This window comes from Plectropomus leopardus, chromosome 17 (genome assembly GCF_008729295.1).
Source record: "Plectropomus leopardus isolate mb chromosome 17, YSFRI_Pleo_2.0, whole genome shotgun sequence".
NCBI classification, from domain to species: domain Eukaryota; kingdom Metazoa; phylum Chordata; class Actinopteri; order Perciformes; family Serranidae; genus Plectropomus; species Plectropomus leopardus.
The window spans coordinates 26154520-26177321 of record NC_056479.1 but is presented as its reverse complement, the minus strand read 5'-3'; the positions used below and the strand labels follow the sequence as shown (position 1 = coordinate 26177321).

Below are 22802 nucleotides of genomic sequence, written 5' to 3'. Positions count from 1 at the left end.
ATGTTACAGGAGAGCATGCAGCAGGTTCTTTTGCACCTTCTTTATCTTACAGGGCTGCACACAAATCAGACGTCCTGTGGGTCTGATTATTTGCAGTTGCACAGTTACAGGGTAACGTTTGGTTTGAGGTAAAGGTCATTGTAAATGTTTGTGCCTCACATGACAAAACAACACAAGTTTAAGAAGATCTGCAAATCCCCTTTGGGAGGATTAATCTGCTCCACCGTTTGGGAAAGCAGTTTATGAGTCACTATATCTTAACCCTTTGAAACCTTGTGCTGTGATCAGATACCATTCACAAGCATTTAAACCTTTGCAGCGTGATCAAATTGGTTTGATTTCTTTAAAAAAAAGAGAAGCAATTAATGTGGTATAAAAGGTCGCAAAAAATCTGTAAAAACAGACAAAAATGATCAGAAAAATTGGCTTAAAAAAGAGAAAGGGTGAATAAGTAGAAAATTATTGAATAACTAGAGAAAAATATCAAGAATTCTGTATTTATAATTATATATCTAAAATTAGGCTACAGGAAAAAATATGTTTGATTTTTTTTTTCTATTTTAGAACTTTTTGTAAGTTCATTTCCCATTTTTGTTCTTGTACTTTTTACTTCTTTTTTGTTGTTGGTAATTTTTTTTTTGACATTTTTGGTTAAGTTGCCAATTGCCTTCTTTTCATGTTTTTGACAGAAATCAAGCTAATCTAAACTTTCAAAGGTTTATGATAAATGTGTCAAACTCAACCTGATGGGGCTACCATTACTGTTTGGTTTCGGTATGTTATGCTGAAAAAGATCCACTAGATGTCACTGCGTTTTTAAATAGTCTGCCTTTTCTGTTTGCTTCCTACAGGAAGTTAACAACAAAAAAGTTACCCTGGACATGAGAGCTGTGTGGTTGGGCTTGCAAAGGTAGGCATACTTGTTTAACATGTTACAGTTTTATAGATCTTCCCAAACAGCTTCATGTAACAACATACAAAAAAATAAGGGTTTAATAAGGGTCAAATATATAAAAAAAAAAAAAAGCTCTACCAAACAGTTCATTGTCCTTTTCTGGTAAAAGTAGTGAAGCTGGTAAAAGTAGTGAAGCTAAGCTAATGTGATCAAACCTGACTATGTACAACAAAATATCTGGTTCAATAGCTGGCGCACAAAAAAAGTCTGTGATAAAAGATGATAAAAACTCTGTTGTGTATCGGCCACCATCGATGTAAACGTGCTAAAAAGTTTTGTTAGGCTCATGAATGATTGAATTTTGGAAAACAGTGACCTTGTTTTTCTGAATTCAATGGATTTTTCCTTTTTTTTTCAAGCCATGAACCAGAGGCTCAGACAGACAAAGACAAATGTTTATGTTAAAACATACCAATATAACTATTTGGGCCTTTTCCTAAATTTCACCTTTATGATAAGATACTGAGTATGTGCAGAGATTCACAGATTACAATCAAAGATACAGACACACAAAAATGAAAAATATTGAGATGATGGCTTTGTGATATGTGCTTTCCTAAAATATTTACACTACTTTCCTCTTGATAATCATCAGTAATATGGATATAATGATTAAGTGGGTAAAGGCAAATAATAGATGAGCTAGAACAGTCTAAAATTCTTACTTTACTGTAATGCAGCTTTTATAACCAGGAAAAGACAACGAAAATGTAAGATATGTAGTGTCATATTACAGTATAATATCCATATATATTATTTTATATATATATATTATACTTAAAAAATACTCTTTAACCCAGTAGTGATTTATGCTACTTTAAGAAATGCATGCAACAGTTCAACTCTACAGTCAATAGTGGACCTTTAAAATTCATGAGATGAAGAATGAGGATTTCACACTCATAAAATACAAAAAGTAAGAGAGCAGGTAAATCAGAATTGTTTTATTTAAAATTACACTACAAGAACAATGATGAAAAAAAGTTTTAAGGTTTAAAAATGACATTTCAAAACAAAACTTCACTTCCCTCCCAGCCCTTTTTAAATGAAACACATGAGAGTTTAATATGAGCTTCACAGTGGGCACGACAGCTGGAATGACGGGCCTGATCCAGAAACAGCTACACTCACCATCCGATTTTGAGGTTTTTGAGTCAATGACTTTTATTAATTAGAAAAAGAACACAGCGCAAAACAAAAGTAAGTAATAAAATATGGCCCCTCTCAGTGTGTTTACCTCTGCTTCCCTGTGTTCACAAGAAAGAGTCAAATTCTGACCCCTACAAGGAAACTGAGGCGATTTGTTTCTGATGCAGGCGACTGAAATGAAGACGATGTTGCTTCGGGGCGTTGAGAGTGCACAGATGGAGGCTGGGTGAGCCCTGACGCCCAACAGAACATTAACCTGGATGTCCAAAAAACTGCACTTAGCCAGAACAACCTCTGCATCCACAGTGGGTGCATTCAATAATCCTCCCCTGCAGAAGAAGAAACAGCAGGAGTTAGACCACAAAGACACATGAGGACATCTCACGTGCCATAATGTCTCTATTTATGAAGGTGAGCGATAAAGTTTTACTCTGTTCTTTTTAATATTGGCACATTGAGTGTAGAGTCTGAGATAATCTCTGGCTTATTGGGAGATCTTTACTTTATGTCACTTGTGTGATTTTCACAAGTATATTTATCCTATTTGCACTCATGTCTGTACAGACCTCAGCAGGAATTTAATTTAAATCAGAGAGGGCGACCAAAGCCTTTAACACACATTTTAATACAAGCTGGAGTTTGTTTTTCAAAATGATTAAAACAGACAACTTAAGTGAGAATTGCTATAATTCTGTCAGACTAGAGCTGTGCGATAATATTGTGATATTTTAAGGCTATAAGGCTACAATATATCTCTATTTTTAAATAAACTTAAAACTAATATTGACTTCCAAAATACAAACTTATTGAATGAACAGTAGTTACAATAAAGTTAAGTAAAGTAGCTACTGTCATATAATAAAGTTGAATACACTCCCGTTATAATATCATATTTTAATAAAATAAAAACTAAGTACTTTTATAATGAAATTTTCAAAATTTTGAAGGACTTGTCATTGTTATAATTAAATATGTTAGCAGACAGTCAGAGCGGCGCCTTAAACCCAAACTGGAAACAAACTAACAGCTGCTTTAATATTTTGAAATCGCAGCTTGGCTCATTGATTGCTCTGCGAAAGTGCTGTGTGTGTGTCTGTGAGACGGAGAGCTACAGGAGAGCGGGAGAGCCTAACGCTGCTGGCTTATTAAAAACGTGACAATTTATACTTCATGTTCATGATATAGTAATTTTATATATCACACATGAAACAATACATCGAGTATATTCGATATATCGCCCACCCCTACGTCAGACTTACGACTTCCAGCTTGCTCTTGGGGACTCTGCAGATGCAGTTGGTCCCAAAGTTGGTGTCTCGGGTTTGGATGCAGCGCAGGCAGCAAAGGTTCTCGTAGCCCTGCTTCTTCCACTTGGCAATCAGGTTCTTGTCTGCGTAGCCCTCTTTTATACAGTACTCATACAGCTCTGTCGGGAGACACACATAGAGACAACACGGGTTTGGCATCTAGGAGGAACAGAGTAGAACTACATTTGGTTTTTAATGTGTTTGGTCATGAGCAAATACAAAAATAGCACAACAAAGGAAAATGCTTCTTTCAAGGAGGCAAAAGTACTGGAAAAACATTTTAGGAACTCTGGAAATGTTGAATTCTCAAGCAATAGTAACTTGAAGAAGTATGACAGGTATTTGCAGAGAATCTTGGTGATTAGAAACGAATCTTGTACAGATGAAATGCTACTCAAACACCCTTTTTTATGGATACAAAATATGTCATGCTGAAGGCTGAGGTAGACAAAAGAGAGAAGAAGAAAAACCAAACAGGAAATATGAAACATGAGATGTGAAGAAGTTCAAAAGGTAGAGAGGAAGCACCATCTACCTCTGCTGATGGCTTTTCTTTTGTAGAAAAGGTCGTAGATGTATCGACTCCGCTGATGATGCAGCCTGAAAATCGGCCAAAGGGACTCCACCTTTCGCTTTCCCTCGTGAGGCTCGTTTCAGCTGGGACACGGAGGGAAATCAGGAGAGTTAGTTTTGGAAATGAAAATCAATGGTGCGCCTGCTTCAGTGCTCAAAACGCCTCTCTGCGCTGGGAGTGAATAGTGCCACAGATAGCGATGCTGCACACGATCTTATGGTAGGTGGTATTTGTTTAACACACAAAAAAATAAACAGTCTTTGAAGACTTTGCAAAGGAACCATAATTCCTCAGCCAAAACATGTTGAAATCCCAAATATAAAAAACATCATATGGGAGTCTGAAATTTTAACAAATGTTTTACCACCAACAAAATTAAAGAAGTGTCCTTTAAAATCAAACATTTAATTTATCCTGATCACTAAATTTAGAGATGTGGATAGAAATTGCGTCTTTTGTAACAATGACATTGATAGTATTTCTCTTTTATTTATGAATGCCTTTGCGTTAAAATATAAATGGAAAAGACAAATTAGTTCAAAATTAAAAAAAAAGACAATATTTCTGTATGATGAAAATGTATTGATAATCTGAAAAAATATTTTGAATATATTTATTTTCTATAAATAATATTATATTATCATAAATGTAAATGGAGTCAAAAGAAAACGAAAATACAAGAACTCAAAAAAGAAATAGATTAGACATTAGACCCAAACACAAAGTGGATAAGCTGAGAAAATACTGTACATTTGTAATTCGTGAAATATTCTGGTTAAATATTTTGGACTAAATATTTTTTTACTTCTTTGTTTACTATGTTTATAGTTCGTCCTGCATGGTTCCGGTTTTCTTATGTTTTATTTACATTTCCTTGTTTGTACATAACTGAATCTGTACATGTGCTTTGCCATGTGTGGAATAACTGGGAATAAACGAATAAAAATCAATAAATTCCTAAAATAAAGTAAAAATGACTGAGAAACTGCTGAGTTGGGGCTGTTTCTCCTCCACACTGCGCTTCGGGCCGAGTGCTGATCGGACCGTCTGTAAAATCTTCTTCTCCCGGCTCACCTTCTCTCATTTTCTGATCCAGCTCGTCCAAAGTGGGCTCGATGAGCTCCCAGCCGTCTGGAGGAGGCTTCCGACTCCTCTTTACTTTCGGCATTTTGCTCTACTTAGTAGAAAAAGACCACAACAAAAACCGCTCGGTGTTTTCGTTTTGATTTCGCGTCTCAGGCGCTACAATATGATGTCGCGCGAGGGGTCCGTTTCTCCTTCGCGGGTCTCGAATGACGTCAACACTCCGAAAAAAAATCCCACACTCAAAAATTTTGGCGTTTAATAACTTATAAAATCTTCTTTTAAACTAAAACATAATTTGATTTATTTTAAATATTTATTTATGTTTGTAAAAAAAATATTAATTTAAACCAACGTCTTTCTGTCGTTCCTGGCGTATTGCATCACTTTAGCACACTAGGAAATTGCCTTAACAGAAACAACAAAATGTAGAATTTTATCTCAAAATGTAAGCAATTTAGTTAAATAAACGCACATTACATGGTAATATGTAAGTTATTCAGTTTATAGCAGCATATATATTTTGGTATTATTTTAAATTCACTCCGTATTTAAGATTTGTAAAAAGGCAAATTCACGGACTACTCAGAGTATTTTGTTACTCACCCTCAGTGTGAGTTTAGCAGCTGTCAGTTCGTGCTGCTGTTTTTTTGACACTTTCAGTCAGGATTTAGATTTTAAGGAGTTTTTAACATCGGATTCTTTTGTGAAAATGCCCAAAGGAGGTGAGAAAGATGTTAAAATCTGCTACATTGTGTTGACACCAGCTTTGTACATGTGTTAACCTGCTGTTAGCCACCCAACAACAGGAGGCAGCGTCTCAGGCGACAAGCTTCTCTAACTTAAACATTTGTGTTTTTAGCTTTTTAAAACATTTAAAATTCACTGGCTGCATGTTTATAAACCGCTCTGCTTCCGTTGACACTTGTCTCGTAGCTGTGGTTCACCTGTGGTGAACACTGTGTGAGCAAATGTAAGTGTGATGTCATGTTTCATCATGATTAGTGTTGCAGGTGGATTCATTGAATTTCATAATAAGTTTTAAGGTTATTTTGTTTATTTGGCACTTTAAAGCAAAACAGTTTGTGCACCAAAGATCACAAAAAAAAGACACATATATGTACATACATACAGACATAACAGTGCATAGGAGAGTTAAACAAGATTTGACTATAAAATAATTTATACAATATTTAAACACAGGGAGCCAGATTAATAATAATAATAATAATAATAATAATAATAATAATAATAATACTAACTCTTGGTAAATTTCAAATACTTAAATTTGCCAAATCACCTCCCTGTTTAAAAGTTTTATATATATATATATATATATATATATATATATATATATATATATATATATATTTTCTTAAGTCTATTTCAGTCCCTGGAACATGGTAATAATAAAAAAAAAAATGCATTTATCATACATCATTATAACTTGCAATTGGATAATTGTCTTCTACTTGTTTCTAAAATTTTGTCTGTATGTGTGTTTAATTTCCTTATTGTTAATTATAGTCTGTCACTTGTCTTTTTTTGAATCCCTTTATTCATCAGTTAGTGTTACCTACTGTAGTGTTTAAGTGAACACCACCTAAATTAAGAATTCCAGTATGTTATTGATGTGACCTAGGGAAGTTCAATTAATATTAGTAACCAGAGCTACTCTCTCTCAAAGCCAGAAACCAGAATAATTAGGCTAAAACTTGCAAAGTCAACAAGTTTAAAGTCTGGAGCTGCTCCAAAGACGATTAATGACTTTTTTTTAGTTTTTGACCAACTGAATGTTTTTTGGTTTTTTTTTTTTTGAATACCCAAATTCTATTTTATTGCAGTGTTCTGGGTGCTGAAACAGAAAATATATTTATATAGTGTCATTGGCCACTATCACCATTCATTGTCTTTGGAGCAGCTCCAAGCTTTATATCCTATGACATCACCAATTTGAGGTTTGGCACACACTTTGGGGAGAGTTGTTCCTGTTAACTCAACAGTTTTAGACTGTAGGAAAAATATTTATGGACTTTGAAAACGGGCAAATTTCCCTTTAAGCAGTCTGGAAACTACTTTCTGATTTGACTAACAAAAATGCACCAAGACACTTAATTTCTGTATTTATATGTTTTATGGCATTTTTGTCTACTATGATGATATTCCCCTGGCTCTTTTGTTATTATTTTATTGATATACTACAGTGTATATTAAATCATTATGTTCTCTTATTTAATTAAAAAAAAAAAAAAGTCGGAAAAGTGGCCACAAGGGTCGCATGCGGACGTACACCAGCCCTGAGGAGATAGACGCCCAGATGAAGGCAGAGAAGGAGAGGAAAAAGGTTGGTGGTGTACATCCAGACACTGTTGAACCATGAAACATATTAATGTTAATTAATGTTTGATTTACGCATATTTCTTGCTTGACTGTGTTGCTTTATTTATTATGTATGGTTTTTACTGACGTTAATTGTTTGTTTTTGTTTCTGTATCCTCTTCAGAAATATAGGAAAAAGACAATAAGTAACTTCAGAAGAAATGTCCTAAAAAATGTGCAAAAATAATTGTAAAATGCACAAGAAAATTACCTAAAAAAACTGACCAAAAAAAGTGTAAAAGGGAAAAAAACAAGAATATGACATTAAAAACATACTTAAAATAAGACTCATAATTCTGTAAAAATAATGCTAATAATAATATAAATATATATATCTAATGAAGTATTGTGAAAAGCACTGTATAAATTACTATTTCTATTATTATTATTATTATTATTATTATTATTATTATTATTTAAACATGTGCAGCTTATCAAAAAAGTAAAGGTCGAGATGATGAGGTGATGTTAAACATTGCTGGAGTGCCCCTCTAAGACTTCGGTGTCGCTTGTATTCCCTGTAGTAACTGCATGTGTTTGACCTCATGCACTGGCTTGGTAACGTTCTCCTGTGTATGTTCTCCATTGTATGTTCTCCATTGTATGTTCTCCTGTGTTACAGCAAGAGCAGGAAGCAGAAGAGGTGGGGGGTGCAGCTCAGAATGACGCAGCAGAGGAGAAGCTACCAGCGTCAGGATCAGAGGACAGCGATGATGAAAGCTCAGATGTAACGCCACACTGCTTCCTTCATTCCCCTGTTCTGCTACAAGCATTAATAAAGTATATTCATTTTTCATATGTAATTCCTGTGCACCCATGAAGCACCTTCTTTGCTTGTGTTTGCAGAGGAGGAGAGCGGGCGTGGAGGGCCTGATAGAAATCGAGAACCCCAACAGGGCGGCTCAGAAGTCCAAGAAGGTGACGCAGATCGAGCTGGACGAGCCCAAGCAGTTATCAAGGAGAGAGAGGTGCGTGTTTTTGGTGTAAATGGGAACTTTTTTTTAACATATAGTTAGTATTAAACTCATTTTAAAGGTCCAGTGTGTAGGATTTAGGGTGATATATTAGCAGAAATAGAATATGATAAGTGTGATTTCTTTAGTGTATAATTACATTAAAATAAGAATCAGTGTTTTTGTTAGATTAGAGGTAATTATATCTACAGAGGGGGAAAGTCCTGGTCCACACAGTCTGCCATGTTGTTAGGAGAAGCCTAAAAATAGACAAACCAAACCCTGGCTCTAGATAGTGGTTTGTTTGTTTTTTTTGCGTTTTTGCATCAGCCACTGTAATTTTCAGCCCCTTTGTGATGAAAACACTTTTTTTTTTTTACATGAAACTGTTGTATTCAGTGTTTAAATCACCAGGTTTGTTTGTTCTGGAGAGGAAAAGAAAACGCAGTAAAAACCTCCTGAACATCTGGATCCTAAAACAACATAATAATGTGACTTTTTAGCTGATGGTTGAGTCTCATTCACAGGTCGTCAAATACCAGAGTTTGCTTGATGGTCGGACCGAAACAAAAACCCAAAACATTGGTATTAAACAATTTGGAAAAGAGACTCAACAATCAATTAGAAGTTGCATAATGTTGCTTAAAGTTATCAGAGAAAAAAGGAGAGCACAAATTAGCAGGTGTTGGGCCAAGAAGTGTTGGAGAATCACTGGTTTGTAACATTAAAGTGCTTTATTCAGTGTTTCTACCAGTTTAAATCACCTTGTCCTTTGTTTTGGAGAAGACACCTCTTCTGAAACACTGAAGAAAATATAACCAGGAGAGTTTTCAGCTGGTTGCAAAGTGCAATTCTCAAAACTAGATGTCACTAAATCCCCCTAAATCTTACACACTGTTCCTTCAGCAGGATGACATTTGGAGTGATATCGAGCTGTATGAAGCATTGATGCGCAGCTTAATCTGCGCTAGAAATATCAAAATGTTATGTAGCCTTTTTCTAAAGTGGTGTGTTGGTGCTTTTTAAGAGAATGACGGCACAGTTTCGTACCTTATGGAAAGACCTGCATGTATCAACACTGAAATTCTGAGGGGTGGTTTTTGTTTTTTGTCTGTAAATCCTCAGTTTTACATATTTGACAATGACTTTCATTATTACACTCTCCCCACCTTGACACACACACACACACACACACACACACACACACACACACACACACACACACACACACACTCTGAACAGAGAGGAGATTGAGAAGCAGAAAGCGAAGGAGCGCTACATGAAGTTGCACTTGGCAGGAAAGACGGACCAGGCCAAAGCCGACCTCGCTCGCCTCGCCATCATCAAGAAACAGAGAGAAGAGGCGGCAAGAAAGAAAGAAGAGGAGAAAAAAAAGGTGAGCAAAACATTTATTCATGTAATTATTATTATTATTATTGTTGTTGTTGTTGTTGTTATTATTATATTATTATTATTATTAACAACATAGTGAACAACAACAACAACAACAACAACAACAACAACAACAACAATAATAATAATAATACCGAGTCCCCTGATGTGGCCATGAAAGCTTATTTTTGTCATTCCAAAAAATGAAAATGAAAATGAAACTCAAGTCTTCAGGTAAAGGAGGGCAAAACTCTCACATTTCACTTATTTATTTATCATATATGCCAAACAAATAACGGAAATGTTAGTGTTTTGTCCTTGTTGATTTTAAGGCTTGAGATATGCAATGTCTTCAATTTTTTTGGAATAATCTCACTGATTTTTGAGTTTAACCCTCCACTGACAATCCCATTGTTGGAGTGCAACCTCTTTTTCTAAACACTTTTATTTTTTTTATCTTGAGAAAACTGTGCTATTATTCACAAAGTAGAGCAGGTCAGCATCCACATTATCTTATGCTGTGTTGGGTTTCAGTATTCTCTTGTCTCCAAAATGCGGCCAAGAGCAGCAGGAAGAGTCTAAAATCAGTGATTCCCAGCTGGTGGGTGCAGGGTTCATTCTGAATGGGCCACAAGTGACTCAAAAATGTGTCAAGTTTGTAAAAAACACTTTATTTTGAAGCACAGTGAATTTTTCAGCATAGAGCTTTTATTCTGAAGTGCTGTTGTTGTGTTATAAGACAATGTGTTATTTACATTTTGTGAATTAAAATTGAAAATTTACTATCTAATGTCTGAACCTTGAAATAATGACTAAGGAGAGATTTGGACTCGGGGCTGGATCAGTTTGGAACCACTAGACCCTTTGAAACCTGAGCAGTTCGGCTTGATTTCTGTTCTTCAAAAATATAGGAAAAAGGCAATAAGTAACTTCAGAAGAAATGGCCCAAAAGGTGCAAAAGTAATTGTAAAATGCACAATAAAATTACCCCAAAAAATATGTAAAGGGGAAAAAACAAGAATATGAAATTTAAAACATGCATAAAAATAAAACTCATAATTCTGTAAAATAATTTAAATTTTTTTCCCAAATCTACTAATTTCTTGCAATTTGTGTAACATTTTACAGTTGCTCATTGCCTTTTTCCCATTTTTTTGAAAGAAATCAAACCACTTTGCTCAGAGTTCAAAGGGTTAAATACTCGTGGATGGCATCTGAATGCAGCACAAGAAAAATGATGTTGAATCAGGTCTCAAAGGGTTAATGCGTAGAGCTGATTGTGTCTATCTTTTGTTTCTCTGCTTGCAGCAAAAAGAGGCGGCGGCAGCGGCGGCGAGAGGAATAAACTCGCTCTCACTGAAATGATGCAGAGTATTTATCAGAGGCGTTTTTACATGTTCACGGACTGATGCAATATATATATTTGACTATTTTTAAAGGAAGAGTTATGGTGTTGATATTACTGTAACATATGACCATTTGGAAAATGGTTGCGGAGACACCAGTGGCGTTGAGGTGTGTATATTTTGGCGTGGAATAATGGCCTCGTTGATCCCTCCAGGAAGTAAAGCTACAATTGAGAACACATCGGCCCTCACTTGGAATGAACCCCTGCTAACCTATGATCTTGTACATGATATTAATAACGGTATACTTATCATTGTACAATTTGCTAACTGAGCTTTGCCACTATGTTTTCTCGGGGGGATCTTACATTGTATATAACTGACTCATGAAAACATTCAGATTAATATGATGAAACCAGTAAAATGTGTACATTTCTTTCTTTTCTTTAATTATTTCCCCCGTCAGAAAACGGTCACAACAGCCGTCACCAGCCTCAGGTACAAGAGTCCACAATGTGAACATGAGATGAGTCAATAAAGCAGATATTTATTTTGGAATAGTAAGTGCAGAAAAGTTTTTGCATCAGCATTTAGGGGTAAAAATGTATCAGCCAAAACTGTTGAATTAGTAAATGGATATACACACATATACGCTCAAATGAACACGTACAGATCAGAAAGACACTCAAAAAGACCACAAAGAGATGCTAAGAGCTGAAAGAGACTCAAAACGGGGACTAAATAACCACAGTCACAAAATGACAAAGAACTACCACAAAAACACAAAATTACCAAAGAAAACCCCACTAAATTGTCTTTAATAATAATAATAATAACAATAATAACAACAATGAGATATTATTATTAATAATAGTAATGATTATAATTAAAAACAGCAATAATAGTCATAATGATGATAATAATAATAACAACAACAATAATAGTAATAATAATAAGAATAATAATAGTGATAATAAGAATAATAATAATTATTATTATTATTATTATCCCACCCCACCCAGCCAGTCAAACAAGATGCACTGCAGCTGATTTTGGATTCAACAGGTTAATCTTAGTTTAAATTTCCTCTAATCTGTGTTAAAAAGGGTTCCTAAAATTCTGTCTTCTTAAATCTTTTTTTTAACACGTTCATTTGTGGGATAATATTTGAGTAAATAAAAAAAAAAAATCTGCAAATTATAAACTATGATTTCAGTGTGCGCACTGCGAGCACAATGTGGCGGTAATGCGCCTAAAACGCAGGATTTCCGGTGAAAGCAGAGAAGAAGAAGCCGCGCGCTGATTGGTTGAAAGTTTGGCGGACTTTATCCTTTTTTATCCTCCGTGTTTTTGTTGTTGGAGCCTCGCGGGCTGATTTCAGACCAGTGACGACAGTGACAGCGGCGCGAGACTCTGCGTTCAACCGGTGAGTGAACAAACAGCTAGTTAAACTTTTATAGACACGATAAAATAAATTAAAACAAAATGAAAACTAGTTTATGTTTGTGTCGGCAGATATACACACGTTTCCAAGAAGAACTCACGTTTGGTTTTTGCATTTAAATCTTTTTTTTTTGCTCCATTTGTGAGGGTGTTTGTTTCCCGCGGTGGCATGACGATAGTTAACTCATGCTAACGTTGTGTTTTCATGTAAAAAAAAATAACACGTTAGCTCAGTAGATAGTGTTTTTAACTATGTGCACGTGTGTATTTTTAGCGGTAGAGATACATTTACACAGCTGAGCTCAGCTCTGTAAAGGTGTATCAGACGTTTCCTCTTCACCAACGGTGTTTTTTCCTCCTTTGCTGCTAACTTTCTGGGTCACTCGACCAGAGCAGATAATAAAGGTAACAAGGTCACGCGCTCTGCTCAGCTGTTGCATTTCATAAATGCACGGCTAACCTGCAGCCACTGTTGACTCTGCAGGAAATCAGCCTCAGATAAAGATTAGTTAAATGCAAACACAACTTTAAACTTCAGTGGACGTGTTATCTAATATAACGTTACCTAATGCAACCTTTGTTTTTACAGTTTCTGCAGGTCATTTGTTATCAGTTTATGGAGAGGTTCAAAGTTTAACTGGTCAGTCTGCTGAAGAGTTACAACACTGCTGCATGTGTCCTCCTTTGTCTGAGGCTTAGGGCTGTTACAGTGGACTGCGCTGAATTCATCCAAAATATTTTGTATTCGTGTTTTAAATTTGTATTTATTTATTTTGAAAAAGGGGTGTGGGATTTGATAAGTACTCACTACTCCCTATTGCTTTTCGTACATTAAATATGTATGTTGAGTTCTGAATATATCTGATGGGTTTCATGGTCTTACTTAGATTTTTATTTTTCCATTTTGTTTTGTGCGTTCGGAATAAAAATCTAAAGAAACAATAAACAAAATATTTCTGGCAAGACACCCCATTTGAAAACACATTTTTTCATGCACTGGTCAGTTTTGAGAATTTGGGCCATTTTACCTTCATAGCATGGCTTATTTCAGAGTAGTGGGGGGAAAAAAACCCCATAAAAAAAACATTAAACGTGATATTTTATTTCAGATTTCTTCTCTGGAAATTTTTGCAAAATGTGCATATTAATTGATCATGATAATGCCTTGTTTGTATGTTTTGAAATAAAATTCTTTGCAATTCTTTGTGCTTGCAAAACTTGCAATATTAAGTACAAATATTGTCTTAATGTAAATAATACGGGCATTGCAAATTAGCTTAGGTTATAAATGTAGTGTGCATCAGTTTTATGCTATATACTTGTCCCTATACAAATATACCTGAAATAAATAATAAATAATCAACTTTGAAATTTTCATGGTGATATTTAATAGTTAAAAGTTTTGCACCTGTTTCTTATTTTTATTATGTTTGGAAAAAAAATGTATGGATTTTGTCAAAACGTATTTTAAAGCCCTTTTCCTCAAAATGAGATTTTTTTTCTCATACTTGTTGTCATACAAACTAACTAAAAAAAAAATCCACTAACATTTATATAGCCAAAACTACCCAATTTTATTCCCGTCTCTATTCTAAAGGTTTTTACAGAGGGGTTTGTTCATATGTTATTCATTGCCTGGTTTATATTACTTTTCATTCCTAAAAACATGGCAAAAATATCCAAAAATTTCCTCTGTAAAAACCACTGAATCTAATATGTTAACAAAATGATAATTACAGTTGGGCAAGTTTCATGGTGACATCGTAGTTAAAAATTGACCCTGTTCACCCGGGGTGACTCCTCTTACTACAGCTTTTATCTAAAAATATGTCTCACTCGGACATTGTTTTATGTTTTTATGTGTTTATATTTCTTATTCAACGTTACTTTCAAAGGGCTGAAAAGCTGAAGTGAAAGGCACCGATAAAGGAAAAAAAGAATAATATTAACATTTTAAAGTTTTCTGCTGATACTGTCAAATAACTAAAAAAAGATCTCAGGGTGCAGTTTTTCATTCTTTTGTCATGTGTACATTTCTTTATTTGCTTTCTTTTTTTTCCTGTGGGAAAACTGTCGTGATTGGTTGAGAGCAGCATCAGGTCAGGTACAAGAGTCCAAAATGTGAATTTGAGATCAGTCAATACTGCAGGTGTTTATTTTGGATTAGTAGAAGTCCAAACTGGCGGTTCAGAGTAAGCTGGACACATTAATTAGTTCAATTAATTTAATAAACAAATAAAAATGAGTGTTGGCCCTCTAGCCTGACAGCAGCAGCAGATTTGATTAGGAAAAACGAAGGAATTGAGGAGTACTGGAGTTAAAGGTGTTTATATGAACATGATGATGAACTTTATAAGTGATGCATGAAGCAGAATTTTCTTTAATTTCTCTACAATTACTACTGTCTTTCCTTAAAAATCCCTGAGTGCAGTATTGTAGTATTTTGTTACAATAACCATTAAAAAGTGAAATATTGTGCAGTCCCAGTGATAATCAGAATGTCAGTAACACTCATTATAAACTATATTGAATTTATTCACAATATTTTCTAATGCAACTCTTTACCAAAAAAAAGTCTCACTTTGACATTGTTTTATGCATTTATTTATTTATCTTCATCTTCAGATTTCCCCTTTGCACGACCAGAAAAACTGCGACCATGTCTCTGACAAACGGCCACTCTGTGAGCAAAGAAACGTGGGATTCCCACAACACGATGATGCTGGAGCCTCTGTCCGTCAACGACTCTGAGGTTAGTGTTTAGTGCATTTTAAGAATAACAAGTCTTATCCACACGTACGTATGTTCTGGGGATAATAACATCATGCAAAAAAAAAAAAATGCTTGAAGTGCAGCTAATATGGTCACGTTGATGTTAACGTCCAATTAATTTTCTTTAGAGGTTTTGTACAAATTGTGTTTGTCCCCTGAATAAAAAGTATTTGCGTTTCAGGTGTTCTCCATCATAAAAAAAGAGAAGCACAGGCAGACGTACGGTCTGGAGCTGATAGCGTCCGAGAACTTCGCCAGCAGAGCCGTTCTGGAGGCTCTGGGGTCCTGCATGAACAACAAATACTCTGAGGGATACCCCGGTCAGAGGTACAGCAATTAATCAAATTACTTATGAAATACTGATGTTTGATTGCATCCTGTAGGTGGTGCATTCTGCTTCCTCCTTGATAAAAAAGTATAGCATTAATAATAAGTACGATCCGTGTGCTCAGGTATTACGGTGGTACGGAGCATGTTGATGAGCTGGAGCGACCTGTCAGAAAAGGGCGCTGGAGACGTACGGTCTGGACTCAGAGAAATGGGGCGTCAACGTGCAGCCGTACTCAGGTATCAGATGGTGATTAAACTCCGTAGATATTTGGTGAAGAGTCTGATTCATGTGATCAGTATTTAGACTCTGACGCTCTTCCTCGGTGTTCCTTGTCTTTCCCCTTTTGTCATATTTTGTATTTGCCTCCCTTTAAGGTTCACCTGCCAACTTTGCCGTCTACACGGCCGTTGTGGAGCCCCACGGCAGGATCATGGGGCTGGACCTTCCCGATGGAGGTCACCTGACGCACGGCTTCATGACTGAGAAGAAAAAAATATCTGCGACGTCCATCTTCTTCGAGTCGATGCCTTACAAGGTACAAAACAATTCAGGAAATCACAAAGATTTGGGTACAGACTTCTCAAAGTTGTGAAAAATGTCTGCACAGCATGCAATCATTTTTAGACGAATAAGAATTTCTGCACAGTGGTCTTATTGTGGAGGTGGTGGTAATAATGGCAGAGATAGAAAATATTAGGAATTACACCAAAGTTTTAGAGCATTTTAGAGTAGAAATTAAACAAGGACTTTGTCTTCATTTCTTCTTTCTGAAACACATCTTAAATCTGAGTAGTTATCTCTGAGTCCTGGAACTATTTTAACAAGATTAGTCCTCATTAGTTCAAATATGTGCACATGACATCGACCTGCAGCTTCTCGTGAGAGCTGAAAATACCAAAACGCTCCTGATGTGATGGAACTGTAGAGTGAAAACAGACAAAACAGTTAAAACAGGGAAAAAATCAAATATCTGCAAACTTTAAACCAAAAAGCCTTGTAGTTATCCAATCCATGTCTCCTATAGACATCCATGTCTCCTATAGACAGCTTCATCCTAATGCACCAAACATAAACACCGCCTTCCAGGGAATTCTGAGTGAAACAAGACTGTTAAAAATAAAGGTTTTATAGTTTTCTACAGGCATCTACTTTGCAAATGATATTTACATTTACTGAAAGATAAACCCTACCTGTCGCTCCACACTCCCAAAACACCCACATGACATGCCTTTAAAAAAAAATCTGTGGTAATTTTAAACATTTGTGGTTAAAGGATGTGTGTGAAGCATCAATGTTTTAGAAGATGTAGCTCTTTGCTGCCACATCCACATTTGAAGCATTGTATGTTGTCATGGCAACGTGTGACTCTGGACAGACACAGATGTTAAATGTTACTAGTTGTCACAAGCGCACAACCGAGAGGCGGAAATTCTACATTTGATATGATGTTTTGTTTTTTAGGTGAATCCAGAAACCGGCTACATCGACTACGACAGACTACAAGAAAACGCTCGGCTGTTTCACCCCAAACTCATCATCGCAGGTGCTTCTTCCTTGTTTACTATCACGACAAACAAATCAGTCAGATGAGGAGGAGGACCTAAAAAACGTTCAACTCTGTGTTTTTTTCTTCTTCAGGAACAAGCTGCTATTCCCGCAACCTTGACTACAGCCGCCTGAAGCAGATCGCTAATGAGAATGGTGCGTATCTGATGGGAGACATGGCTCACATCAGTGGACTGGTGGCTGCTGGAGTGGTGCCCTCGCCCTTTGAGCACTGTGACATTGTTTCCACGACAACACACAAGACGCTGCGTGGCTGCCGCGCTGGACTCATCTTCTACAGGAGAGGTAGAAAATGGAATATGATGCTCCCGCCAAGACAAAAAAATAAGAATGTCCTGTCTCTTCATCGTTAATCTGTGATTAATCTCCATTTTCTTCCCTCTTTCGTTGTGTTTCCCTCCTGCAGGCGTGCGCAGTGTGGATGCCAAAGGGAAGGAGACTCTGTACAACTTGGAGTCTTTGATCAACCAGGCTGTGTTTCCAGGGCTGCAGGGAGGGCCGCACAACCACGCCATCGCAGGTACACCTCTCCTCCTTTCTGTCCCCTTTGATTTAGTTCTTTTAGTTTCACCTCAACTGTCATTCAGGTATGTTTGCATTAAGATTATTTCAATATCTTTTAACTGGCAGGTGTTGCTGTAGCTCTCAAACAAGCCATGACGCCAGAGTTCAAGGCTTACCAGCTGCAGGTTCTCGCTAACTGCAAAGCTCTGTCCAGCGCCCTTATTGACCACGGCTACAAGATTGTCACCGGTGAGTGCCACAGCGCCGCTCTACAAACTGAACTGAAACTTTTCTTCAGTATCAGTTACCATCGCATAAAAAGACAACAACTGATGAAACTTGCATTTGGATATGCTGTTGTCAGTGAATAATAATGATAATAATAGTGATAATAATACCTTTTAAAACAGCATTACAAAGAGCTTTGACAAACAAAGCAAAGCACAGTCAATAAAATCCAGAGGTGATAAAACAATTGAATTTTAAAGCTTTGAAAACAGTTAAATCTTAAAATCGATTCTAAAACGGTGCGGTCGCGGTACACCACAGGTGAGATGAGTAGTTAACTATGGGTGACCGAGTAGGTTTTTGTAAAAGCTAAGAATAAAACCAATAATGTAAATGTTAGTATGGCATGTTGCATGGGTATTTTAAGGTTATTAGAGCTGTTAAAAAAAAAAAGCACAATTAATTTAAACTTCCATATAGCCTTAATTCATTTCTTTTCATGTACTTTCATATGACAGCAGTTAAAACAGTTAAAACCATATAAACTGTAAAAAAAGGAAGATGACATACTATGCTTAATGTCTGTTTTCTCTGAATGATGCACGTTAAAAAGGGGCAACAATCGTTTATTTCTGACAGCAGTTATGAGCTTCATAGTCTCTGTTGTTCATATACTGTTTCTCTTTTCCTGTGCAGGCGGCTCTGACAACCATCTGATCCTGCTGGACCTGCGCAGCAAAGGAACTGATGGAGGGCGAGCGGAGAAGGTTTTGGAAGCCTGTGCCATTGCCTGTAATAAGAACACCTGTCCAGGTAGATTTTTTTTTTTGTGTGCGTGTGTGTGTGTGCGTGTGTGTGTGTGTGTGTGTGTGTGTGCATTGTACGTATGTATTAATGCAGCTTTGTTTGAGTGTGAGTAATCTTGTTGCAAAGTAGTCCTCCCTTTAGTCTCTGTGAATGTTGCTTTACGCCACACTGATCCGTTTTTATTTTTAAACCACATGATTCGTACACACAGGTTTTTTTTAGCATCTTACACCTGTTGCATAATTACAGAAAACACTAAAGAGATGCCGGAAAGTAAGACCAGAGATTTCTTTGCTGGGATCGATGATGAGGTGGAACTGTTACTGAAAGTAAACATGTGTGTAATGTGGTCAAGAAGATGGAAAACTAGTTTGGAGCTGATGCAAAGCAAACACAGCGACATATTAGAGCAGGAGCGTTGTTAATAGCCCGAGAAAGCGAAGGCAATGGGAAAGGAGTCGCCACACAAGAAGAATTAATCACAAAAGGTATATAGTATCCTTTTAAAGGAAGAACTGACTTGGACATTTAAGAAAAGATCACTCCGTAACTGTCCATTAATTTTTTTTTATTCTTCTATTATTATAAGACTATTTATATTTTTTTTTACATTTAATTTATTTATTGTTATTATATTTTTATTTTTTGTATTTATTTATTTATTTATTTATTTTTTCTTTCCTGCTCTGTGTGTGTACCACTGAGAATCCTACAGTATCTGTGACAGGCGTGTTTATACCCTGTATGAATATGCTGAATGTTTATTGAGAAATGCCAATAAAATGTACATTAAAGATAAGAAAAAAAAATGTTTTGACTCGACGTGATGCCTGACTGGCAACAGTTCATACGTGAGACGGTAAACTTTTGTTGCGGTTTTGCTTCTTGTTCACACGATAATGGCTTTTTGAGTTCCTGAAAATGCAAACTTTTAAAACCGGCTTTTATAGTGTAATCATTTGAAACGCCACCTCTTCTGTCGCCGTGTAAACTGACCATGCTAAAGCGTTTTTGGGTGTTTTTGCGGATCCATTTGCAGGAGAAGCACATTTGTAATGTTACCATATGAATGCAGATTTTTTTTTTTTAAAAAAAGCAAAGGAAAGATGAATTAGCGTGAATGAAGCCTAAGATGCAGCCATTGTGCATGTTTCCTGTAAAAGTCTTTTTTTCCTCGATGTTTAATGTTTCCACGTTTGTGTGTGTTTAGGGGATAAGAGCGCTCTGCGGCCGAGTGGTCTGAGGTTTGGCTCTCCAGCTCTGACCTCCAGAGGCCTGACGGAGGAGGACTTCAAGAAGGTGGCCCAGTTCATCAACAGAGGTAACGTTTTAGAAGCTCCCCGATCCTTTCTGGGTCGAATCAGATAAAGTTTTTTGTTTACATCTTAGATTTTGTTCAGACTTCATTCATTTTATATTTGACATCATATTCTTAATATAAAGTAATAATATTTATGTTATATTTTACTATTTATTTTAGACAGGCAGACACTTTTAGGGTTCAGTATCTTCAGAATGAGAAATGAAATAAACAAAAAGTTTTAGCTGTTACCAGTTTTTATGCTAACAGAGTTTATGGACACAAACACTGAGAAAAAACAGCTTTTGAAGTCCAATATGAGCTTCAGGAGGCTTAAAGCACCAAATTTAAGCTGTTTTAGATTAAACAAAATGGGAAAAGTACAAATACAGCTTTGTTTTGAAGAGAAAAGATTTCACTTGAACAAATTCTGTTATAACATCAGCAGTTTTAATCAGTTCACGATATTTTTGCCGTATTTTGTTCTCATTCGCATCGATTAAGCGACGTGAATTACTACAGCTCTGATTAGCTGATTAGTTTATTTGCCATTTGTGTTAGAAACCACAAAGCGGCTACAACAACATAAAGACAGACATGTAAGACAATATAAACACAACTGAAACAATATAAGTTTAAAAATAGGATAAAAAAATGTAAAAAAGTAATAACAATAATAACAAACAAAAGCTGGCATGTGGATAGGCTGAAAATCACCTGACACAAGATGCCTAAGGCAAAAAAATCACCTGACGCACGAAGCAAGAAATAATAATAATAATAATAATAATAATAATAATCATAATATGGCAGAAACTTTATCTGTACAGCGCTTTTCTAAACCAAAGTTACAAAGTGCTTCACAAAACCAAACCATACATTACAAGAGCTTTAGGTAAAACAACATCAACCCCATTAAAACATACATACATATTACATCATCTTAAATTTACACAAAAGTTATGAAGTTATACAAATGCCTGACTGTATAACTGTGTTTTTAAAAGTTTTTTTTTAAATGAGGAAGTGATTTAGCTGCTTTGATGCTCATGGGAAGTTTATTCCACAGTTTCGGGGCTGGAGCTGTAAAAGCGTGATCCCCTTTTGTTTTTAGCCTCTACATTTAAAAACATTAAATAAACATAAATAATGTGCAACATTTTAGAAATGAGAGAATATGAAGCTGCCCTATAAAGACCTGTCCATCAAAACAAACAAAATCTGATTTTTGGTAATTGAAACTGCAGTCTGAAAGCCGTCCTTGCTCTCTCTCCTCCTGCAGGTATCGAGCTGACCTTGGAGATACAGAGAAGTTTGGATCCTAAAGCTCCGCTGAGGGAGTTCGTCCAGGCGCTGTCTCAGGGAGAGAAGTTCCAGCAGCGAGTGTCAGAAATCAGGACGGAGGTCGAAGCTTTCGCCGGGCAGTTCCCGATGCCGGGCCTCCCTGAGCTGTAGACGCTGGACTGATGATTATAACAAACGTTATTATGCCAAATTTCCGTGGCGTGTTGTTTCGTGTGTATGTTTGTTTTAAGTGTACACCTGTTAAATCGGTCACTTCACAGCAGTTCAGCGTCGGGCAGATTTGTCTGTATGCAAAGATGCTTTTTCAGACTTTTTATTTTCCTCCAGTTTCGTTGCCACACGTTTAAGCTTTAATACGGTCAGAAATCACTGTTTCTTTTTTATTTACTGTCCAAAGTTTTCTTAGAGACAGTTTCTTCAGATCAAAATAGGAAGTGTGGCAGATAATTTCCTACATGAGCTTTCTTTTGTCATTTACTGTATACATAAATAAACTTGATTTAAAAAATGTTTTGTTTGGTTTAAGAATCCAGAATGAATGTAAAACAGCTACTGTGAACCATCTTTTAATTTAACTGTAAACAGGTGAAGACTAATTTAAAAAGAAAAAACTCAGCAAAATGTACATTCCTGCCTGTTTCTTTCTTTTTTTTTTTTTTTAATTGACATATTTATCAGGTAACTTGAGAACATGGTCTGTTGTTTGCCAAAAGTACCTTGTCAACTCTGGAGATAACTCAGTAAAATAAAATTATTGCAGCCACAGCTGTTGTCTGCTTCCATATGAAACCTTGTTCCTGCGAGGACAAAAATGATTGAATATTGCAAAATAAATAGTTGAGTTTTAATTATGTACTAAATTATAAGCATCATTGATTCATTTGTAAATTTAACTATTTTTGTTTTTTACAACACAAGTTCATGTTTAACAGCAAATTGATGTACATACAAATCTTAAAAGTTAATTTGGAAAATATATTATTTATTTTGATTTTTAGTGTGGTTTTAAGGGGGTATTGGTTGTTTGGGGAACTTCTTACACTTTTTACTTAAAAAAAAAAACCTTTTTCACATAGAAGATGACATTTAGATCATAACGTCTGAAACTAAAATGTATATACCAGTTAAATAAATATTTTTTAAAAAAACTTAAACAGTTACACTTAAACTTAGACATAAAAAATAAAAAATGTCAGGAATGTGAAAGTAAATTAATATTTCAGAAAAACGAAACAAACGAAAAAACATTATTTTAGATGTAAAAAATATAAACTAAACAGTAAAAAAAGAAATACAATAATTTAAAAAACATAAAAAAAAACCCATTTTTTTCTTGGGGTAACACTAAATGTTTGGAAAACACACTGTACCCTTTACAGAGCTATTTATTTATTTAAACCTTTTTTCT

General features: G+C 35.7%; 3 protein-coding genes across 3 annotated transcripts; 2 read left to right on the top strand and 1 right to left on the bottom strand.

Annotated features, from left to right (window-relative positions):
- Positions 1 to 1964: 1964 nt before the first annotated feature.
- Positions 1965 to 5252, bottom strand: bud31 (BUD31 homolog). Its single transcript, XM_042505047.1, is given in 4 exon segments — positions 1965 to 2433; positions 3364 to 3530; positions 3947 to 4068; positions 5056 to 5252. Coding segments are annotated over 4 exon segments (438 nt in total). The 5' UTR covers positions 5154 to 5252; the 3' UTR covers positions 1965 to 2382.
- A 414-nt stretch (positions 5253 to 5666) lies between these two features.
- pdap1b (pdgfa associated protein 1b) lies at positions 5667 to 11574 on the top strand. Its single transcript, XM_042505045.1, has 6 exons — positions 5667 to 5793; positions 7321 to 7412; positions 8070 to 8174; positions 8294 to 8415; positions 9643 to 9796; positions 11101 to 11574. Exons 1-6 carry the CDS (start codon positions 5781 to 5783, stop codon positions 11155 to 11157), a joined length of 543 nt encoding a protein of 180 aa, XP_042360979.1. The 5' UTR covers positions 5667 to 5780; the 3' UTR covers positions 11158 to 11574.
- Positions 11575 to 12483: 909 nt separating this feature from the next.
- shmt1 (serine hydroxymethyltransferase 1 (soluble)) lies at positions 12484 to 22144 on the top strand. Its single transcript, XM_042505044.1, is given in 13 exon segments — positions 12484 to 12564; positions 15207 to 15333; positions 15535 to 15680; positions 15806 to 15840; positions 15843 to 15920; positions 16059 to 16219; positions 17146 to 17227; positions 17323 to 17535; positions 17657 to 17770; positions 17881 to 18003; positions 18679 to 18795; positions 20000 to 20110; positions 21372 to 22144. Coding segments are annotated over 12 exon segments (1446 nt in total). The 5' UTR covers positions 12484 to 12564; positions 15207 to 15240; the 3' UTR covers positions 21545 to 22144.
- Positions 22145 to 22802: the final 658 nt, after the last annotated feature.